Source organism: Echinops telfairi, unplaced genomic scaffold (assembly GCF_000313985.2).
Source record: "Echinops telfairi isolate 266 unplaced genomic scaffold, ASM31398v2 ScPeMD7_7458;HRSCAF=8496, whole genome shotgun sequence".
Lineage (NCBI taxonomy): Eukaryota > Metazoa > Chordata > Mammalia > Afrosoricida > Tenrecidae > Echinops > Echinops telfairi.
This window is the reverse complement of record NW_022111358.1, coordinates 30,471,545-30,482,427: the sequence shown is the minus strand read 5'-3', so window position 1 is coordinate 30,482,427 and position 10,883 is coordinate 30,471,545. Positions and strand designations below refer to the sequence as shown.

General features: G+C 44.2%; 1 protein-coding gene across 2 annotated transcripts in view; it reads left to right on the top strand.

Moving 5' to 3' along the window:
* Positions 1-10,883, top strand: part of BRCA1 (BRCA1 DNA repair associated) — a 52,371-nt gene that overhangs the window by 28,277 nt on the left and 13,211 nt on the right. For both annotated transcript variants that reach the window (XM_030888111.2, XM_045299827.1), the window contains exons 11-15: positions 222-403; positions 1,808-2,100; positions 4,462-4,549; positions 10,293-10,370; positions 10,837-10,877. In XM_030888111.2, coding sequence (XP_030743971.1) covers positions 222-403; positions 1,808-2,100; positions 4,462-4,549; positions 10,293-10,370; positions 10,837-10,877 — 682 coding nt within the window. The remainder of the gene's footprint in view (positions 1-221; positions 404-1,807; positions 2,101-4,461; positions 4,550-10,292; positions 10,371-10,836; positions 10,878-10,883) is intronic.

Genomic DNA, 10,883 nt, shown 5'->3' with positions numbered 1-10,883 from the left:
CCCCCCCCCAAAGGGGTCTGGACCCACAGGTTGAGAACCGCTGCATAATGTGCTGGCGGGCAGCAAGAATCCAGACTTCTAGGCTATCATGTTGATTGGCCCTTTTTTGCTAGTCATTCCTGATCTCTCTTGGACAGTGAGCTCTTTCCCTTATATTTGGCTGCCCAATTAGTCCTGTCACAAGCTATTATTGGAGTTTCTCTTTTCATCCATCTTTCTAGGTCTTCTTCTAAACTCCAGGTGTTAGACAATAGGTGGGATGTCTACTCAAGTTGCCTTCAGAATGGAAACTGCTTGGCCCAGGGGGAGCGCAGTGAGGTCGTGGATGTGCAGATGCAACAACCCGAAAAGTGTGAGGCACGTGGTTTAATGGACCAGTCTTCTTTGCCGAAGCAAGATCCAGGTAATGGTTCATCTGTTCTGATGGAGAAAGCCATTTTACTGTGAATCGTAAGTAAAGATACCCTGCTTAGTCAACCTTCAGATGGTCAAGTCTGTCATGGATGCATCTGTAAAACTTAAGCCCGTTTTTCTAGAAATAATTTACGTGTTATTATTTTCACCTATTACATAAGTAAAGCCCACCGAGCCCACTGCCGTCAAGTTGATCTGACCCCTAGCGACCCCATGGAACCGAACAGAAGTGCTGCATAGGGTGGTTTCTGAGACTGAATCTCTGTCAAAGTAGACTGCCTCATCTTCTCCCACGGAGCAGCCGCTGGCTTCAAACTGCTTACTGTTCGGTTGCCTAAGACAAGAGTGATAGAGGCTGAGAGTTAAGTTTTAGGCCTGTCCATTATTGAAAAATGAGTCAAATACCCTAAGCAAGTTCTTCTTTTATGAATTAATGAATAATAAATTACTGTATATTTTATACCTTAAAATCACTTTTATTGAATCATGTGTTTTATGGCTTGTAAATCAAAAATTTAATCAGTAAAGAAAGTTTTAAATTAATCCTCAAAAGCACATTGTCACAAAGGTGCTGTTTGGCCCTGAGCTGTGCTATTTGGCCGTGCTCACTGGGTCACCGTAGGGACCTCCTGCATTCTTCTTGGCTGAGCTTGCTCCTAGTGGAATGCGGTTTGCTGAGATGTGTCAGGGACGGGCTCTTATTTTTAACTTGGTCATGATGTACGATGATTTGATACGTGAAAGAAATGTTATCATGGATGAAGAAACAAAAGTACAGTATCTCATTTTTTCACCTTTGTTTTTTTGGTTTTGTGGGTTGGGTGTGTGGTTGTTGCTTTGGGGTTTTTTTAATTGTTTTTTGTTTTCACAAAAATACTGTATAGTCATTGACAAAAATTTGGAGAATTTAGGTAATAAGGGGGGGACCATTTAGTTACCTATATTTTATCACTTAATGGTAAAATATTGATTTTTTTAAGTCATGTTATTTAAGATTGTATTTTAAAATACAGAATCATGATAAATCCTATTTCATAGCTATCTTTAATATATTGTGGGCACGTTTCCTTTTTATTACAAATCAGCAATTATGTTCAGATTCTCATGAGTACAGTATTCTATTGGAACAGATATTATTTTTCAGGATACATCTCTAAAACTAAAATTACTGACCGAAAGTATATATGCATGTTATGGCTTTTGCTACAGAGTGCCAAATTTCCCTTTAGAAAAGTTCAGCTATTTTCCCATAGAAATGCACTTCCCTAGAAAGTGTATTCTGGTAGCCATTTTCCTCTGAGACGAACTGAGCTGTCTTGTAAGTTCTCAGCAGAGTTGGACAGGCGTAATCCAGACCCACTGTCATTGATCACCTTCTCCCCGTGCCTCTCAGAGGGAAGCCCTGGCCTGGACTCCGGAGTCAGCCTTTTCTCTGGCGCCCCTGAAGCTAGAGCTCCAGATGCCGCTCACGGGGGCAGCAGACCACCTTCATCATCTGCACTGAACGTACCCCAACTTCAAGTCGCACAATTGACCAACGGTCCATCGGCTGCTCACACTACTACGAAGAGTGCTGCGAGGAACAACGTGCGGGAAGGAAGCGTGAGCACCGAGAAGCCAGGAACCCCAGAAGGGGCCGGCAAAAGAGTCTCCATGGTGGCCTCGGGCCTGACTCAAAAAGAACTTGTGAGTGTGTCTGTCTGTCTGTTCCTATTGGCTGAGACTGTTGAAGACCATACATAAGCAGGTACTGGTGATGGCTGTTCTAGATCTAGGAAGCAGGCACACTTCCATGTGGTTTACCATATATACTCGAGAATAAGCCGACCCGAATATCAGCCGAGGTGCCTAATTTTACCACAAAAACTGCATTAAAACTGTACTAAAAAACTTGGCTTATACACGAGAAAAGATGGTAATTCTTAGTATTAGTGCCTGAGAATCTGAACCTATGTTTACCTTACCACATGGATTCTTTCCTCTGTACTAGGGGCCTCAAAAAGTTTGTGGAAAAAAATGGAATTTCAAAATAAAGGAACTTTTCCGTGAACTTTCTGATGCCCTCTCGTAATTATTTAAGAAAAAATAATTAGATATTAACACACTCATTCTGAGTGTGCTGTGGAGCTTTTGAATTTACATTTTCTGTAGACCTAAAAAAAGCAAGTAGGTACGCCATCCTTCCCCCCTTTCACCCTGATGCCCATCGGATGCACAAATCCAGAATGGCTCCAGCGCACTGGAGTTTCTCCAGCATTTATTTGTCTCCTCCCTGGCTTGTGGCACAGTTATTCAAGAGCTTGCCTGATCATTGCTTCCTGCACCCTCTCCTGGAGCCGAGCCCTCATGCCAGAAATGGGAATTGTTTCACAATGTGGAAAAATACCCATTGGAATATGAAGACCACTGAGACCTTGTTCAGCTGTCCCGGAACATTTCCCTCCATCCCTTTATAATAACATTATTCAGCGCATGTCTCTTTAAAGCCATGGCAAGATAACACACCAGAGCATCAAATGGATTTCTGTAGTTGGTGACTTACGTAGTACACTGAGCAACAATGCTCACTCATTAGCTATCTTCCATAATGGATCCTTCCTGGGATAAGAGCCATTTCTCGGCCTAACTTCTTCTCCATAGTTAGTGACTCAGCACACCATTCTCCATGTGGCCAGCAGATGCAGCCCACTACTGAAATGGCAAAGTGAATGGCTTTTCCTGGTTGTTAACAATGACCAAATGCAAGATGGTAGCTACTAAAATTCCCGTCTCCCAACCACAGGCCAGGCTCGCTATTTGTTCTGAAGATTCAGATCTGTGTCTGCTTATGTTGCGCTTGAGGACTTGCCTACACGTCTAGTGTGGCTATGCGTTCACTGAAAATGAGCACTCATTTTTTGATCTGAGGGTTCAGCTTTTCAGAGAGGGCTAAAATTGTCTAACCTGTCTTGCCTGGGGCAATTCTGAGCTGCAGATTAGACTTTCGGTGGCTTGGGTACAGATTGTCTTTCAAACGGCAAAGAGGAAAACTTTTGAGCTCCATTCAGACTTGCTGAAGTGTGGTCAATTCAGGGTGAAAGCTGCTGACTGTGTTACACATGATTAATTTTAAAGCCCATACTAAGATGATCTTTTCAGCAGTTCCTCTTCTAACTGAACACTGTTTCAAGGCCGGGATTTCAGCAATTAATCAGTTCAGAATTGCTAATGATCCTGGCAGAGGGCAGTGGTAAGAGGGGGAGGGTGTCATTAGCTTCCCTCGCCTGCTGCTCCCCAAGCTCTGTGGCAGTACGGAGCGCAGCAGCATGAAAGAGAGGTGCCTGACCTCTGTTGCAGGATTGTGCAACGCATAAATATTGGTGTGGGTGGTAACGGCTGGTAAATGATGGCCCTCAGTAAACAAAGTTATTTACCCAACAGCAACTCCCGATTATGTCAATTGCACCCATAATGGAGCTGGCTAATTACTTTTACTGCCCTATTGATTTTTATTTGGTTGATAGATAGCGGCTAGACAGCTCTAGATTTTTTTTTTTTTTGAGAAGAATATGAGTCTCTTCCAGTCCTTTACCTTAAGGTGAGATGGGGAGTTTTTGCATTGACCTTTGGAAGCTTCTTGAGTGTTTTGCAGTTTTCAGAGGGTTAGATCTTGTGATGAAGCTACACACTACATGGGCTCGTTGCTCCTCAGCTTAGAAAGTGTAGGCTGATAAATCTAAATTTTAATATAATGGAGTATCACCATGCAAAGGAACTGCCTTTGGGAATCAAATGATGTCTGCTACTAAAGACAAAATTCATATTATTTTGCTTCCGTGTCTGTTAGTGTAAACTCTCAGTGTTTCTTCTGATTTGCCTACGATTTTTATTGAATTATTAATTTGAGTCTTAACCAATGTTAGAATAAAATGAATGCACATTTCCTGAGAAAAATAGACACTTGAAGCTAGAATAACGGGGGCAGGAGGTTAAAAAGCTAGAATAATGAGTTCTCTAAACTGTGTACTTAAAATAATTTATTTTAATGCAATATTCCTTTGATTTCAGATGCTTGTACACAAGTTTGCCAGAAAATACAACTGCACTTTAACTAATGAAATTACTGAAGAAACTACTCATGTTATAATGAAAACAGGTATGACAAAACTGTAACAAATATGTTGCCCAAGACTGCATGAGGATATGAGAATATCTGATAAGTGTCTTGGTAATCTAGTGCTGCTATAAAAAAATAAAAGAAGCGAAAAAATTAAATAAATAAATAAAAGAAGCCGCAAGTGGGTGGCTCTCGCAAACAAATGGACGTTCTCGCCCTTTAGGAAGCGAGAAGTCAGCATGCAGGGTGACGGCTTCCTCTTTCAGATCTGGAGGAGGCCCTGAGCTCTGAGCTGCTCTTCCTGGATGGCCTGCATGAGGCTCCACATACCTCTTCTCCCATTTCTGCTTGCTTAATCAGTTGTTTTTCTATCTAATAAGAGATTGATTCAAGACACACCCTGCACTTAAAACAAAGACAACCAATTCCCAAATGGGATTATAGCCACAGGCACAGAGGTTTGGATTTGCAGTACATTTGAGGGGCCACAATGCAGTCCATAACATTGAGCATAGCATGGAAGCTCGTTTCCCAATCGTCAGTCAATGATTGGTTTATGGAAAAAGCGTTGTAATTTTGCTACTTCCTGACCTCTTTTTGTTTTGGGTTAATATTTGGAAGGTGATAAGCCAGAATGATGAGATATGACTTCCGCATTACTTCCCTGGGTGAAGGGATTGGTGGTCAGACAGAACCTAGGTCCTGGAGGAACAAGAGCCGTGGAGCGAAGAGGGGAACAGGGAAGAATGCGACCTTCACTCAGAATGTAGCCCCATGTAACACCTAGTTTGAGTGTGGTTGAGAATTTTCAGGAAACAGGCCTAGTGTTCATTCTGAGATAGCCTAACGGGTCTCCATTAGGAGTTGTGTAGTAAAGGAAACTTCTGGGCTTTTTCAGCTGACTATCAGTGAAGTCTGAGTAAACCATCAGGGCTGCTTTAAAGGGGGTAAAAGCCTCTGTCCTTGAGATGGGCACAATCATGGATCTTTCTGGGTGGTGGGCTAGGTAGCTGGCTCAGATTTCCTGGCATAGGTAAGCATGTCAGTATTCATCCATTCGTTGAAACATCCTAATTGACATTCCGTCAGTTCCTGGGGGCTTTTCTGTAATTTCTTCAATGAAGCTTAGACTTGTTCCTTTTATACCTTACTTGATCACATGCTATATCCTGAAATAGTTTCTTATCAACCCGTTCTTTTTGATACAGTGATCCTGTGTTCCTTTCATCATCTTTTGATGCTTCCTGCATCATTCAATATTTTATTCTTAGAATTCTTTCATATTGCAACTCGAGGCTTGAATTTTTTTCTTCAACCCTTTCAGCTTGATAAATGCTGAACATCTCATATTTTGGTTTTCTGACTTCCGTTTTCTTATACTACCATACTTTGTCTTCTCAAGCCATATTTGTACCCATTCCAAAGAAAGGTAATAAAACAATATGTAAATTATTGAACAAATCACTAATAAAACACTCAGGTAAAAATTTTCAAGATAATTAAACATGGCTGCATTGACAGGAAACTGCCTAAAATTCCATTCGGAGTCAGAAGGGCATGTGGACAAGTTGGAAGACGAGCCAGCAACGGCTCGCATTCAAGATCTCTGCCTCGAGAGGTAGAGGCTGAGCCCAGAGGCACCAATGACCGGGGCAAGGGAGCCATGGAACAGCAGAGGAGCAGTGCTGAGGCCATGAGACTGTGAGGCAGAGCAGTGGGTGAGCTTCTGACCCATGGAGGCCGAGGCCAAGTGACCATGTGGCCAACAGGCTGAGGACCAGCGGGAGAGAGCGTGGGCTGCTGACTGATGAGTAGTATTGTTGTGGACCAATGAGTATATCCTTAATGCTTTCAGATCTGGTTTGTGGCAGCCTCTTAACTTCTCCCGTCACCCGCCCTACTTGTGCGTGTTGCCTGTGAGTTCTGTGTGACCACTGCAGGAATGGAAGAACTGGGAAGAAAAGTAGAGCGTGGCGGGAAGAGTGATTGGTGTCATAACAGGGTAAAGAAAGATGGAGGGCACCGCTTTGCCACATCTACTGCGAGAATAAAAGCCATTCTCGGCAACCAGGCTGTCGACTGTCCAGGAAATGTGGACATTTCCCTGAAGGGGCGCACAGTTATTGTGAAGGGCCCCAGGGAGCCCTGTGGAGTGAATCCAATCACATCAACACAGGACTCAGTCTGCTTGGACAGAAGAAGAGGCTTCGCGTTGACAAGTGGTGGGGAAAGAAAGGACTGGGCGGCATGCAGTCTGCTCTCTCTGTAGTCACGTACAGAACATGACGAAGGTGTGACGCTGGGCTTCCAATACGAGATGAGTTCTGTGTGTGCCCGCGTCCCCATCAAGGTGTCGATGCAGGAGAGCGCGTCTCTCGTTGACATCTGTAACTTCTTGGGTGAAGAATACGTCTGGAGGGTTCCCGTGAGGACAGGTGTTACATTTCCATTTCTCAAGCCCAGAAAGATGAGTGAATTTTTGAGGGAAGCTACATGGACCTTGTATGAAATTCAGCAAGCCATGACAGTTCAGAACAAGGATATCCGAGAATTGTGGGTGTCATCTCTGTTTCTGACAAAGGAACCGTGCAGCAGGCTGATGAGTAAGCTGTACGAGGGGTCCACCTACAGTCTAGATGGCTCCTGTAGACTTGTCTGTGATGCAATAACGTCAGTCTAATGAAAAAAAGGTGAAAAGAGAGAAAGATGGAGAGTGTAGGCATGTCTGACCTGTGCTGTGTGGCAGTCTGCCTTCAGCTAGTATGGAGATGGACTCTCCTCCTCCCTTGTGTCCCCAGAGGAGGTCAGAAGATGTGGCCTCTCTGCCGTCTTCAGAGTGCCAGAAAGATGTTTTACTGGCTCAGCATATTCAACTGTGCGGATCATAACAAGTGATAGATAACATTAGGAAGGATGAGAAATCCAGAACCCTTAATTGTGCTCGTTCAGGAAAACCTGTACATAGACCAAGAGGCAGTGTGGGAACAGAGCAAACGGATACTGCATGGTTTAAAAATGTGTGTCTCAGGGTTGCATCCTTCCATCTTAACGCTGAACAGATACTCTGTGGAGCTGGATCGTAGGAAGGAGAACCTAGCATCGGGATAGGAGGAAGATTCATTCACCATCCAAAATGTGCAAGACAAACGGAACCAATCCCAATGATCTACATGTGGCCCCCTCCCTGGGGGAGGGATGGCAGAAGGGTGGGTGAAAGGAGACGTTAGATAGTGTAGGACATGAAAAAATAATTTATAAATTATCAAGCATTCATGAGGGTGGGAGGATGGGGGAGGGAGGGTATAAAAAAGAGGAGCTGATACCAGGGGCTCAAGTAGAAAGAAAATATTTTGAGAATGATGATGGCAGCAGGTGTGCACATGTGCTTGACACAGTGGATGGATGGATGGATCGTGACGAGAGTTGTAGAGCCCCCAAAATTAAACTCTGCAGGTTTGTAACCGCCCTTGCCTAAAGGAGGACTCTGGGCCCTTGATGGTGACCATCAGAGCCTACAGCCATCGGCACAGGTTACAGGTCAGCACAAAGAGCAGGAGCTCCTGCAGTGGGGCCATTATGCAGCATCATGATAAACACAGAGAAGATTGCATTTGGCAAGGATATCACAATCCACACTCGTGGAAGAAACAGCCAAGGAGTCAGAGGATGCACTCTGATTTCTTAAACGTCTTCGAAAGCAAAGGTGTCGCCTTGATGACGCAGGTGTGGCTGAGCCATGCTAGAGTACGTTCAGTCATCTCACGACTAAGGAAGACCACGGAAGAACTGGTGCCTCGAATCATGATGTTGGCAACGAGTGTTAGCTATACCATGGACTGCCTGAAGAATAAACCAGTGTGCTTTGTTGGAAGCCCTGCCAGAATACTCCGTAGCAGCAAGGATGGTAAGACTTGTCTCGTGGTATCAGGAGGGACCAGTCCCTGGAAAAGGACATTATGTTTGATAAAGTAGAGGGTCAGCAACGAGAAGACCTCCAGTGCAGTGCTGTGACGGTGAGCCGTGAGGGCGGGGCTGCGAGGCGGGCGGGGTTTGGTTGGGTTGTGTACAGCATCTCTGAGTTGGAGCCAACCTGATGACACCTGACAAGAACCAGAAATGTTCATTAAAACTGGGCCACACCACTATAAGCCGAATGCTGTGCCAGTGAAGACAAGACCTTGCCCCGCTGTGTTCTCTGCAGGGTCACTGCCTGGGAGAGGCCCGTCCGAGTCCCGTGCTTTCTGGTCCCCAAGATCCCAGACGCAGCGGTTGCTCTCAGTCAAGATGGCAGTGCATTCTGGTTTTGACAAACTGGGAAGTATTCATCCAGAGGTAGAAGTTGAGGAATAGAGATTAGAACATCAGTGGAGAATGATGTTATTTCAAATACAGAGAACTAAGAAGACTTTAGGGAGCAAGGTAACCATCTTCAAATAGCAGAACAACTGTTACCTGGAAGGGGAGTTAGTCTCACTTATGGGGCTCCGGAAGCTGAGCAAAGCCCAGTGCATTGGGGGATGGGAAGGAAGTGGTGTGCAGATTGAGGCTCAGTTCTGAAAGCCTTTCGAACAAATGGGCCCTCCGGAAATGCAGTGGTTGGTCCACTCCTGCATGCTCCTCCGGCCACAGGTGCTCGAGCAGTAGGTCCGGACTTCTTGGCAGGAACACGTTGCTGTAGAACCTTTAAGATCTTGGGTTTCTCCTGTATGAAAATTATACCTGCTGGTCAAGGACAATGTGCTCTCTGGAAGCAGATAGCAGAACAAGGGTCCACAAACTGACTACTGCTTTAGAGATGAATGTCATTAGAGTTTAATATATCTGAAGCTATGGGTTTGGATCAAAGCAGGTGAAAGGGAAAAAGAAAACTTTAAATGCAGATTGAACCTGAAGCAGTTCGGTCTTTAAACTCAAAGACCAGACTAACATTTGCTTGTTTGAAATAAAAATGAGCTGAAATTTTTGAGTTTAGAGTATATTATTAAGTTGGCTTTTGACACCCTTAAATAAAAAGCTTTAAGAATTATAATGTGAAGATTTCTGTGAGGGAGAATAGTTGCCGCTACTACTGGCAGATGGCCTGCTGTGTTTAGGATTTAGTTAAATACATTTCTCCTGTTTAAAACTAAATGTTCTTTCCACAGTTTGCTCAGTTCTTCAAAGAAACCTTTGAAACCCTAGGAAATAAACAGAAGTGATTCCTTAGCTACTGCTTTCTGAAAATACTTATGTGGAAATGAAAAGTACCCTATTTTCCCATCCCTCTCACAGGAATATTAGGGAGTAAGGGTGCCCCAGGCAGAAACCCTGGTGAACATTTGTCACATTAACTTTTAGGATTTCAATAGTATTTTTCCCCCAACGGTTTTATTGGCATGTAAGTCATGTATCTTACAATTCAGTAGTTCAATCAACAGTATTTTATTTTATTTCTCTTCTTTCACATGTTACACTCACTGCCAGCCAGTCAATTCTGACTCATGGTGACCTTGTAGTCACGTGGTACCCCCCATTAAGAAATATCTGTCATTAAAGAAAGCTCTGTCAGTGCTTTTCATATCAGCACGGCTGACATGGGCAGTGCTTGGAACACACGACAGCTCTTTAGCTGGGCATCTGGACGCGAGGGCAGACGTTTCCTCGGACCCTCAGCTTCTACCTGCTGTCCAGAACTGGGGTGTTTCATCAACAGCCTGCGACGCTGTGAACCGAGACTGTTGGAATCATACATCCAAATTGATAGCGCACTTCCTGATTTTGTGTATATTTGTTCACTTCATAGACGCCGAGTTTGTGTGTGAACGGACACTGAAATATTTTCTGGGAATTGCAGGCGGAAAATGGGTGGTTAGCTATCTCTGTAAGTACAATGTAATTTCTCCCCTCCTCCCTCTAACACTTCAGAATTGCATTTTACACCTAACATTTTAACACCTAAGGTTTTTGCTGCTGCTGAGTCTGAATTACCAAAAGGCCTTTAATGGTAACACTAAACTGCCTTTATCTGTAATGCAGATCTCTTTGTTTGATAAGCTAGAGTTGTTGGGGAAAATGGATTTCTTTTCAAAACTAATAGGCTAATCTGCTCCTAGCAATGCTAGCATATGAAGGAGAGACTTCTATAATAGTGGACAGAAATCCATGTGCAGCAGCAATTTCAAAATGTTTAAATTAAGCATCAACCCTATCTCCGTAAAGAAATCCCAGCCACAGCCCTAATGAGGCGCCGATGTTCTCAGGTGAGTCACTGAACCATTCCTCTTGAAGAAGAGAGCCTGGGACGTCCCTCTGCTCCGTGCGACCGCCTTTCCTGTGCTCTCTCCTAGGGGTGACGCAGTCCATGAAGGGAAGAAAGAGGCTGCACGAGGTAGGC